The following is a 12,460-nucleotide window of genomic DNA, read 5'->3' as shown; positions in this document are numbered from 1 at the left end:
GTGATCTGCTGGTGAAGCTGCCCCCCCCCCCAACCCTGGGAAGGTTGGATGATTACTCCCATCTCATCTTCAAAATATGCCGTGTGAGATGGCTCTGAGGTAATGGGCAGCCGTTCGCTAAAGCAGCCAAACAGGAAGTCCTGAGGCCACCTTTGTGTGCCTCCTCCATGAGAGGTCTGGCGGGCTGATCACAAGATCAGGTCTTTTCTGTGGTGACTTTCTGTGGAATGCTCTTCCTAAGGAGCCTCACCTGGTGTCTTTGCATATCTTTAGGTGCCAGGTGAAAATATTTCTCCATAAAGAGGCCTTTGGCTGATTAATATTATAAGACCTTTTAAATGTGTTTGTGGGATGGGCATTGGTGGTTTGTGTTTGCTTTTTTATTATGTACTTTGTGTTTTTATCTTATATTTTTATGTTGTGAACCATCATCGATATGTTGTGAATGCGCTCCTCAATGGAGAAGAGTAAAGGAACCCCTACCCCAGCTTGTGTGAGCCGGAGGCAGGATGGGGTCTTTGTTAGACTTCTCCACTGAGGGGCAGGCAGCCACATTCCCCTAAGTGGAGAAGTCTAAAGGGGGTGCCTGCCCGCATGAGCACAAGGGAGGAACAAGCTACATCAGCCCTCTGTGGTATGAGGGCCAGAGTGAGATGGCTGTTTCACCCAGTGGTGTATCACAAGTGAAACCACCACCACTCCTGAGTCCCTCTGCTACCAGCATCCATCTGCAGCTTGGTTCTCCCTCGGCACACAGGGCGCTGGTGGCAAAGAGACTTAGGAGTGGCAGTATGTAGTTTCACTCGCGATATACCGGTACCTCCAGTTGAAGACGCCACCACGGTCTGGTCCTCACCCGCTACATCATCCAGATAGTATGTCTTGGAGAAAAGTGGTGTGGAGGAGCAACATAGAGCAACCCCTTGGGGAGAATGTCAGGTGAAATAAAGGTGCCTTGTGCACCCAGTTAAAGGGAAAACTTAAGAATACCACGCCATGCAAGTGAAAGGGCTCTTTCACACGGTCCAGTTTCAGATATAAGCGACATTACATAAAAAAGAAAGATGTGATGTTCTTGAGACATCTTGAATTGAGTCAATTGTCATGCCACAGGGTTAGAACCCAGCCACTAGGATGTTTCTGTTCATTTAATCTATTTTTAGCAAAGTGCTCTTTCTTTTGCTGAAATGGGATAGACTTGGACTTCTCAGGAAATAAAACCATGGTACATAACTTAAGTTTGCTGACTGGTGCTCATTTTTTCCAAGTAGGAGATTAATGGCTGAACTGGGAATGTTACTTGTGTTAGATGTGGTACTGGATTTTGCAGTTGATGAGAACCTTGTATTTGTGACTGGCATGCCAGATTATATCAGGCTGGCTGATATTATTCTTTAGTGACTACAATGATACCCATTGGCAGAGGAAGAGGAGTGCGGGGGGAGCTGCCTCCCCACCCGCACTGGGTGCCACGCCCCCACCTGCTCTCCAGCCCCCAGTGCCAGAGCATGAAGCTCTGCCACTGATGACACCCTCACTGCCCAGAGCAAAGCTAAATTACACACACATATGCATATGCAGAAATTCAACTGAACTGAGCTTCTCTGTTGTATAACCCATACACTTGCCTGTGTGACACTGATGAAGCTATTCTGATTTTTGAATCAAATTTTTAACCCAGTAGTCAAATTTTTAACCCAGAGTCTCAAACAGGTGATATGTGTTGGGATGGCATTGCTGTGCTCATTACTGACTAACAAAAGTCCAAGCCTTTGAGGCCAGTTATGCATCTGGGTGATTTATTTTTTTTAAATGCCCTGTTCTCTTCAGGAAATGCTACATAAGAGTGCCATTCTTAACATTAGTTCCAGCAGTTGTGTCTGATGTAAGAAGTAGCCAATTGTTGTCAGCTGGTGTAGAGCTCTGTGCAGCTTCCTGCTTGAGGAAGCTGCAGAGTAATTAATATGGAAGGATGCAGTTGCTGAAGATGCACTGAAACTAGTGTCTATTATACAGAGCAGCTGCCAGGACCTATACTTCTATTTCCTTCCAGTTTCTATAGTGACTGAACAAGGAGTCAGTGCTGCTGTTTGCTGCTTGAGGTCATGCTCCACCTTTTTGTCTCATGCTTACAGCTCATGCATAACAGTTTCTTTTCACACACGCACCCTTGTGAACAGAAATGAGCATCCATTCAAGTGTTTGTCTTTCTTTCTAAGTAACAGTTGCTTCTGAACGGTGAAAAGTGCCCTTTGAACTCATTGAATCTCTTTATATTCAGAACCAAATTCAGCATGTTCTCTATTTGGTGATTAGTAAATGTTCTGCATGGCATCTGTGTTTTTCTCTCAAAGTCTACTCTGTAGATGGCTCTCCTATTGCAAGGACATGTGGTAGGTAAGCAAGAGGGAGATTTATGTAACATAACCCAAGAAATGGAACCAAATGAGAAAAGATATGTGCTATCTTGCTGCCTCATAATGCTAAGTGAAAGATAGCTATGTACTCTGGGATAGTCACTGCTCACCTGTGCATAGTAATAATTGTATGGCACTGTCATGTGTTCAAAGCGCTTCACATGCTTTATCTAGCTGTGGTCCTTAAAACAACCCCCCTGTAGAACTGTTCACAGTAAATGAGGGAGCAGAAATTAAGAGAAACTGGCTTTGCCAAAGAATAAAGACTCATGCAAGGGATTTCTTTAGCCACTACACAGTTTCATTCTGCGCACATATGGTATATTACAATTCAGAATAATCGTCTTTTTTAATTCTTACTTAGGTATCGAATCAACCTGGTGGCTGCAAAACAAAAACCCGAGATTAAAAAGGTACTGCAGATAAGGTGCTTAATGGCAGATGCTTGGATTGGAACAAATATATTTAATGGCTCCATCTGAAATTTAATATAATTTCACTGACAAAACTTGCCTCCCTTATCTTTCACATCTCTTCTCCCATATGAGATGTTCTTGGACTTCAAAGATTCAGTGCATATCTAGTCAAAGAGAAAAATCTCTTCTACAGACTTTAGGAAAATAGATGGTTCTGTGTGATTCTAATGGCCAACTAACGTATATGGTGCTGGAAATGGGGTGGGAGGGGGATACCCACACAAGTAAGCTTCATCCCAAGTCATTGTTTCTTCTTGATCTTGTTTCCAAACTGCCAGTAGGTGGCTTGCAAATTTTATGCATCTGGTTTAGTTATAAACATAACATGTATCTGACTTCATTCAGTGTCAAGCAAAGATTTAACATGTTTTCCTTTTCTTCTCTCCCCTCACCACCTCCCATTATGCTTCAGTCATAAGAACCTGGCAATCCACAATAGTATACACACATGGTGGTGCTACATTTGTCTTAGTGGGTCACAAGCTGCTCAAGCTTGATGTTTAGTTGATTGATCAATGGTATTCTGTAATTATTATGGAGTGGACAGGATGCATGTTGGAGCGATACTTCTTGCTAGTAATTGATGATGTGGAGCTATCATGAACCTGAAACATTGTCTAGATTGTCATGTTATGTCTTACCATGTGCTACTGCAGTTCAAGTTCAGCCACCAGATTTGCCAGGAATACAACCGATACCTATCAACCATAGTTGGGTATCTGTGGACCTCACAAGCATTCCAGGAGTCCCCCTGCCCTCAGGGGATTCAGCTGGACCCAGAAGTGCTGGAGATGACAAGGGTGAAGGACCACAGGAAGGGCTTCAATGTAGTTTTCCACCCTGCACTGATGGGATATGCTATGCTCTTCTTGAAGAAGGTGAGGAGAGCAGTTTGCATTTTTCAAGTAGAATCATTTCCAATTATTTTTAACACTGTAATACTTGAGGACTACTGAGCATGAGTGTGTATGATCACTGTTAGTTACTATGATGTCTGCATTGTGTCCTTTAAAACTCCAGCCTTTGGCACACCATGGCCTACCTTCTACCATGCCATATAAAGTCAAGCTGTACATGGGCTTATTAAGAATAAGTACTGTGCAGGGAGGAATGGGGAGACCTGGGTTCACCACTCCATTTAACCGTGAAAGCTTAGTGCCAAGCCTCTGGCAACAACTAGCAGAGACAAAAGAGATCTCCTTGCAGTTCCAAGTCATCCTGGCTCCATTCTTTGGAACCCCAAGTTTAAAGGAAGGCTTCTCCTCCTCCTTGAATCATTACCAACTCTCTTCCTTAGAAGTGTACTAAAGATATGGGATATGGGAGGGGCCATACCTCAGAGGTAGAGCACATGTTTTTCATGCAGAAAGTCCCAGTTTCAAGCACTGGATTCCCCACACACGACAGGAAAAGACTCTATGTCTGGAAAACTGGAGAGTGGTTGCAATCAATGTAAACAATACAGAACAAAATGGACCATTGGTCTATTTTGGTAATATAGCAGCTTCTTGTGGGGGCTGAAGAATTTGACTTCACCTCAGTCTTGTTTGTTCCTTTTTTCTTTTCTTTTTTCTTTTCTTTTTTACTTCAGTACAATTCTTTGTTGCAACAGAAGACAATGTGATACGATTTATTATACCTGTTGCCCCTTCTGTGGATTCATTTTCATACCACAACCAGACCTCTTTCTTTGATCTGCTTGTAACTTTGTCCATAACTGGGCTTTTTTCTTTCTCTTTTTCTTTGCTTCATCGGCCTTTTTTAGAAGTTTAGTAGGCTGATAGCAAAATTATCAGAGCCATTTTCTCCCCAGGCAACACTGGTATGTGTTTGGCTGCTTCTTTCGATGGACTTCCATGTGTTGAACCGAAAAAGCAGTGCTTGCTGTACAGGCCCACTACAAAATGTCAGAGATGTGAATTTTTCAAGACCTATGATAATAGTAGTTTTGTGGAGCAGCTCTGAGGCATTGGTGCTGTCCAAAAGGCATTTAGTGTTTCAGTTGTGCCATATCATCTTCAGGAAGGCTAGTCTGAGGCTGATTCTAGAGTTAATCTCTAATAATTTCAAATAACTCTTCTTTTAAAAGCTCTAGTCTTAGAGAACCATTAATTTCTAACACCTTTCTCTCCCCCCCCCCTTCTCTTCAGATGCAACCAGAGGACACAACCCTGAACTTCAAATTCATTCGGGTAAAGTGGCATGCTTGACAAAACGCTATGTTTCTTGGGAAGCTGGTTGTCAGTTGGAGCTGGGATTTGGGCCAGTGCCACAGAAGAAGGAACAACTAAAATGTCGAGAAAGGGGAGGGGTTAGGAGAGGGTACCTTCCAACTCTATAATTTTTTGCTTCTGTGACAAGGCTGATAACCTGTGCTGCTGAGGAACCTACATCTTCTAGCTTTGTCCACCATGTATTTTCCCATGAAAAGGAATTGCTCAGTAGCAAACAGTTGGTCCCACATATCTGAATGTGGCAAGTACTACACCTGAAAAAGTTTTTATTTCTGGTCTGAAAATGGAACTGGCATAAAGATGCAACTGTTCCCCAAGGCTAGGGGATCTCAGTTAGGTCTCTTTGTTGCTTGGTTTCCAGTACCAGTTGGAATATAAAATTTCAAAGAGGGAATTCTGGCATCAAGAGATGTTCATTCTTTGTAGGAGCTCTCCTCTACTGCAAAGAGGTATGCCCGCTAAAAGCTAATTGAAACTGCCCTATGTGAACTGGCTTATGAAGAGGCTGCATGGTGATAGCTTATTCCTCACCACAAAGACCAAGTTTGTGTTGCAGCATATTAGCATCATGGGTATGCTGGGCTTTTGCAGTGTGGATTGGTCTGCAAGTTCAGGTGCTGGAGAGCTAGGGTAGGAAATGAGAGGACACTTTGTGGCCCAAAAAAGAAAAAGCCATTGTATCTGAAGAGATTTAACTCCTAATGCTTTATTTGCAGGGGGAAAGGTGGGGATGGTACCAGGAATTTCTCTACTCCCAAGGATTACAAGGCCTGAAGCTTTTCATCGAAAGCAGCATTTGCCATGCTCCTCAAGAGAAAGTAAGGCATTAATGGAAACAATAAATTGATTCTTACAGTCTTTTACGAACTATCAAGCTATTCTTCAGAAAATAAGAGGAATATTTAAAAAAATTTAAAATATGTACTTATTAAAAGATTTTAATGAGTAACAAAAGTGCATTTTAATGAGTAACAAAACTGTTTTCAGACCCCATGATCATTTCCGGACTGTGAGCATAATAAATCAATTCAATTCAACATTGTGATATATCAAAATATTGTGATGTTTAGCTGGTGATTTATCGTGATGTTGAAAACTTGTATGTTTTTAAGGAAAGGGCTGTTGCTGTGTAGTTTTTACTGTAATAATCTGTATGTTATAAATAAATAGTGTGTATGCGTGTTTTATGTTTTTCTCCTGTTTCTGTTTGAGCAAGATGGTCCTGTCAGGGGAAAAGGTAGGGTATGAATAATAATTATTATTATAATTTTCACAGAAATGTCCCTTTTTGAGCTATCCCTCTGTTTTAATTTCCTAAATAAACTTGTTTATTGAGCACTGCAATCATAATTGGCAGCACTTGAATGAGAAACAAAAAATTCAAAAGGATAACCATCTTTAAAGCGGCTACGCGTTCTGACTGATAAATTTACATCTTTCCAAGATCTACAATCCCATCATATCTGTAAAAATAATGATGTGAAGATGTCTTTCTTTACAGCTGATAGATTATTATTTCTCTGCACTCCCAAATATTTTATTACTTCATGGCAAATTTTAAAACTCATCCGTTTTTGAATGATTGGTTAGAGGAAATGCCCATATACCGTATACAGTATACTCATGTATAAGCCGACTTTTCCAGCACATTTTTATGCTGAAAACGCCTCCCTCAGCTTATACTCGAGTGAGGGTCCCACTTGAGCGCATTTCCAGCAGCCGCTCACTGTCAGTGGTGGTGGAGGAGGAACGAGCAGCCTGAAAGCAGCCCTTTCGGGCTGCTTGTTCTTCTGCTGCTGCCACCTGCCTCTGCCTCTTGGCAGCACCCTAGATAGGCAGGGGGATGGGAGGGGGAGAGAGAAGCCCCCTCTGCCATGGGTGCACACGCACTCTGGCCCACCAGCAGGTTTGTGGTGTGGTGAACTGGCTTATACTCGAGTCAATACGTTTTCGCTGTTTTCTGTGGTAAAATTAGGTGCCTCGGCTTATATTCAGGTTGGCTTATACTCAAGTATATACGGTACATTATTTCTGATTTGGATTTGTTGATTTTAATCCTGTGTTTTACCACAATTACTTAGTTGTTTCATTAATACAGGCATTGCAGCTTTTGGATTGGATAGCATAATTGCTATATCATCTGCAAAAAAGCATTACTTTGTGCATTTCCTTTTTATTTTTGTTCCTTTTATCTCCATGCTGTTGGTTCAATAGCTAATGGTTCAACTGAGAATGTGAACAACAACAATAACAACAACAATGTTATTATTTCTACCCTGGCCATCTGGCTGGGTTGCCCCAGCCACTCTAGGCAGCTTCAAACACATTTAAAAACATAATCAAACATTAGAAACTTCTCAATACAGGGCTGTATTCTAAAAGTTGTGTAGGCGTTCCACAGGGAGGGCGGTACTGCCGAGAAAGTCTTCTGCCTGGTTCCCTGTAACCTCACTTATCGCAATGAGGGAACCACCAGAAGACCCTCGAAGACCCTGAAAGATGGGGGTGGAGACACTCTTTTAGGTATAAAGGGCTGAGGCCGTTTAGGACTTTAAAGGTTAGCACCAACATTTTAAATTGTGCTTGGAAATGTACAGGGAGCCAGTGTAGATCCTTTAGAACCGGTGTTATATGATCCTGGCGACCACTCCCAGTCACCAGTCTAGCTGCAGCATTATGGAGTAGTTTTGTTGTTTAAAATTTATTTAATCATTTTTTCAATACAAACAACAATCGCAAAAGACACATACAACAAAAACCATAATAACACTAATAACACAGTTATTATACCAAGAACTAACTTAGTTGGTCTTTAAGGTGCTACTGGAAGGATTTTTTTTATTTTGACTAATAGCAAAGTTTGACAATATAACTAATTTGACTAATAACACAGTTTGACAATTCAGATTTGCAATATTTTCCCGCCTCTCTCTCCTTCCCCTACTTCCCACCATTTATCCGGCTTATCACTTAAATATTCCTTCCAGATTTCTTCATATTTATCCATTCTTATTTTGCGTCGACATGCAATTGGTTCGTATGTAGCTAATCTGTCCATATTATCAATCCATGTGCTCAATGGAATCTTTCTGCGGCTCTTCCAATTCACCAAAACAAGTTTTTTTGCTTCTAATATAGCATGGTACATCCATTTTTTTTGACCCCTTGTAATCTCCCACGTTTCCAGAATATAATTTAGAATTAAATTTAATTCCGCTAAATAACAATTTCTTTTTAGTACTCTTGCTATAAATATCCTCACTTCACACCAAAATGATCTTATCATCGGGCAGTTAATCGTCATATGTACTAAGTTCGCATTTTTACTCCCACATCTCCAGCAGTTGTCTGTACTTGTTATTTTCTTATGGTATAATTTTGCTGGAGTCCAGTGGACTCTGAATATTATTTTCTGTTGAATAAGTCTTAGTCTTAGATCCATAGAGGCTATTTCTGTTGATTTTATACTTGACTCCTATATATCATTTGTTATCTGTACCCCTAACTCTTCACTCCACTTTTGTCTATCATATTCTAATTCATATTTCTTCCAGTTGAGTAGGGTTTTATATAGTGCAAGTGTAGAGTTTTTTGTTTTTGTTGCAGAGATTAAATCTTGTAGCAGCATGGGTGTTTCCAATACTGCTATAGCGTCAGGGCCAAACTGCCTTTCCAACATATGTTTCAATTGGATGTATTGCCATTGTGTTTCACTGGTTAATCCATACTTTACTTGCAAAGTCTTGTATTCCACAAATTTGTAATTTTCATCAATTAATTGATTCAATGTCAAAATACCTTTTTTCATCCAGTTTTGCCACATTATTATTGATTTCCAATTTTAAATTTTGGGTTGGTCCATATTGTTAATTTCTCATGTCGATAGGGGTCATCCTTATTATTCTTATTTATATTAATCAAAAATTTTATAGGTGCTTTAATAGTCTCCAGGATAATAGGATATTTCATAAAATTGGAGCCAAGTTTAGTCCACCCTACAAGAGATTCAAAGAAACTATATTCGAGAGTAGCCCAGTTGGGATTCCTGCTAGATCTCCAATCATTAGTCTTACTCAGCAGGTAGGCCAGGTGATATAGTTCCAGATTTGGGAGACCAAAGCCACCTTCCTTAGTTGGAAGTTGCATTTTATGTAGTGATATGTTTGGTGGCTTTGTACCCCACAGGCACGATACAAATAGTTTATTTATTTTTTGGGAATATGTATTGGTAATCCTCTAAGAATGTATAAAAGCTTTGGAACAACATTCATTTTGAGGACATTAACCTTTCCCCAAAGGGAGAGGTTTAGAGGTCCCCACCTTTCAATATCAAAAGAAATCTCATTTATAATTTGATTCAAATTTAATTTTACAATTTGGTCTATATCTGATGAAATCATTATACCCAAGTATTTAATAAAGTCTTTGCACATCCGAAATTGCTGGTTTCTATACAATGTAGCCCTTGGCCGAATTGGTAAAATCTCTGATTTTGTCCAATTTATTTTTTTTTATAATAATTTTTATTGCATTTTTTTCCAAATTACAGATAGAAAAGAAAGAACATAGACAGTAAAAAGAAAGAAAAAAACAGAGAATCTCAACCATTTCAACAACTTATTTCAGAATTCTATCGGACTTCCCCACATCTCCCGCACAATGCATTCCCAACAATAAAGTTATCAGCAAATTATAACCTTGTTTCATGTGTTTCTTTTTTACTTTCAATTGCAATTTAAGTTTAAATCCCTTGTTTTCCATTTACTCTTAAAATATAACATATTGTCATTTTTACCCATTTAAACCTTGATTCTTTCATAAAAATTATCCAATTTCTTATATAAACCACTTTTGTTGCTGGGGCTAACATTCCAAATCATACAGCGTCTTAAGATTCATATAACTTATAATACTTTTGCAAATAGTCCTTAAATTTTTTCCAATCCTCCTCCATAGCTTCTTCTCCCAGATCTCGGATCCTTGCAGTCATCTCGGCTAGTTCCATGTAGTTCATCAGTTGCGTCTGCCAGTCCTCCAGTGTGGGCAAATCTTGAGTCTTCCAATGCTTAGCGATAAGAATCCTTGCTGCAGTAGTAGCGTACATGAAAAGAGTTCTATCCTTCTTTGACACCTTCTGGCCGACAATGCCCAGGAGGAATGCCTCCGGTTTCTTAGGGAAAGTGTATTTAAACACCTTTTTTAACTCGTTATATATCATTTCCCAGAAGGCCTTCACTCTTGGGCAGGTCCACCAGAGGTGAAAGAATGTCCCTTCAGCCTCCTTACATTTCCAGCATTTATTATCGGACAAATGGTAAATCTTAGCAAGCTTGACTGGGGTCATGTACCACCTGTATACCATTTTCATAATGTTTTCTTTCAAGGCATTACATGCCGTAAACTTCATACCGGTGGTCCATAACCTTTCCCAGTCCTCAGACATGATGTTATAACCAATGTCCTGAGCCCATTTTATCATGGCTGATTTAACTGTCTCGTCCTGAGTGTTCCATTTAAGCAGCAAGTTATACATTCTCGATAATAGCTTGGTCTTTGGTTCTAACAATTCTGTCTCAAGTTTCGATTTTTCCACCTGGAATCCTGTTTTTTTATCTAGCTTAAAAACCTCATTAATTTGGGCATAATGAAACCAATCTTGCACCTTACCCTTTAACCTTTCAAAGCTCTGCAACCTCCAGTTGTCTCCAATGTTCTCTATTATTTCCCAATATTTCGGCCAACCGGCCTCCATATTGGGTTTTTTCCGAGCCTTGGCCTCTATTGGTGATACCCACCTCGGAGTTTTGCTTTCTAATAAGTCTTTGTATTTTTTCCAGACCATAAATATTGCTCTCCTGACAATATGGTTTTTAAACATTCCATATGTTTTTGCCTTGTCATACCACAAATACGCATGCCAACCTAACGAGTTATTAAAGCCTTCCAGATCCAGGACATCAGTGTTTTCCAACAAAATCCAATCTCTCATCCAGCAGAAGGCTGCAGCTTCGTAATATATCCTTAAGTCCGGCAGGGCAAATCCCCCTCTCTCCTTTGCATCAGTTAGTATTTTAAACTTTATTCGGGGCTTTTTGCCCTGCCAGACAAATTTAGAAATATCCTTCTGCCACTTTCCAAAACATTCCACTCTGTCCACAATCTGTAAGGCCTGAAACAAAAACAACATCTTTGGCAAAACGTTCATTTTTATAGCTGCAATTCGGCCTAACAAGGATAACTTCAGTCTTGACCAAATTTCTAAATCTTTTTTAACTTCTAACCAGCATTTCTCATAATTATCTTTAAATAGATTCAGGTTCTTGGAAGAGAGATTGACCCCCAGGTATTTCACTTTTTTAACAATGTTTAGTTCTGTTTCCTTCTGAAACTCTTCTGTTTCAGTAGCTGTCAAATTTTTCCCTAACACCTTAGTTTTTTGTTTGTTCAACTTGAAACCCGCCACCCGACCAAATTTCTGTATCAGTTCTAAAACTCTTTTTGTACTAGATTCTGGCTCCTGTAATGTTAAAACCAAGTCATCTGCAAATGCTTTCAGTTTATATTGTTTCACCCCGACCCGTATTCCTTGTACCTGCCGATCCTTCCTTATCATGTTCAGCAAAACCTCCAGGACTGAAATAAACAATAAAGGGGACAGGGGGCACCCCTGACGTGTTCCTTTCTCAATCTGAAGTTCTTCTGTCACCACATTGTTCACTATCAACTTAGCTTTTTGTTCGGAATAGATTGCTTCTATTCCGTTCTCAAACCCCCTTCCCACTCCCATCCCTTCCAAGTTTCTCTTCATAAATTTCCAAGAAATATTGTCAAAGGCTTTCTCCGCATCAATAAAAATTAACACTGCTTTAGTGTTGATGTTTGTTTGTAAAAGTTCCAGAATATCAATAATGTTCCTGGTGTTATCAAACAAATGTCTACCAGGGAGGAAGCCTGCTTGGTCCTTATGAATTACTTCATTTAAAACCTTTTTAAATCTATTTGCCAAAATGTCTGCAAATATTTTGTAATCCACGTTCAGGAGTGAGATGGGACGGTAATTCTTGAATTGAGTCTTTTCAGTTTCCACTTTAGGTATCAGAGTGATGAATGCTTCTTTCCACGTATCTGGTGCCCTCCCTCCCCCCATAATCTGGTTGCAAACCTCCACTAATGGTTGTGTCAAGTAGTCCTTTAACATCCTGTAGTACTTGGAGGTAAGTCCATCAGGGCCTGGAGATTTGCCTAACTGCATGTTCTGTATGGCAACCTCAATTTCCTGTTGTGTTATTTTACAATTCAAGATTGATCTCTTCTCTTGAGATAATTCTGGTAG

General features: G+C 40.0%; 1 protein-coding gene across 1 annotated transcript in view; it reads left to right on the top strand.

Annotated features, from left to right (window-relative positions):
• CENPI (centromere protein I) overlaps positions 1-6,314 on the top strand; it is a 30,091-nt gene extending 23,777 nt beyond the window's left edge. The window contains exons 19-22 of the mRNA XM_081179415.1: positions 2,782-2,830; positions 3,550-3,771; positions 5,044-5,085; positions 5,844-6,314. Coding sequence (XP_081035541.1) covers positions 2,782-2,830; positions 3,550-3,771; positions 5,044-5,085; positions 5,844-5,957 — 427 coding nt within the window. The 3' untranslated portion in view covers positions 5,958-6,314. The remainder of the gene's footprint in view (positions 1-2,781; positions 2,831-3,549; positions 3,772-5,043; positions 5,086-5,843) is intronic.
• Positions 6,315-12,460: the final 6,146 nt, after the last annotated feature.

The sequence above is a fragment of the Podarcis bocagei genome, assembly GCF_964188305.1.
Source record: "Podarcis bocagei genome assembly, chromosome: Z".
Taxonomy (NCBI): Eukaryota; Metazoa; Chordata; class Lepidosauria; order Squamata; family Lacertidae; genus Podarcis; species Podarcis bocagei.
Note: the sequence above shows the minus strand (reverse complement) of the source record. Positions and strands in the feature narration are given on the sequence as shown.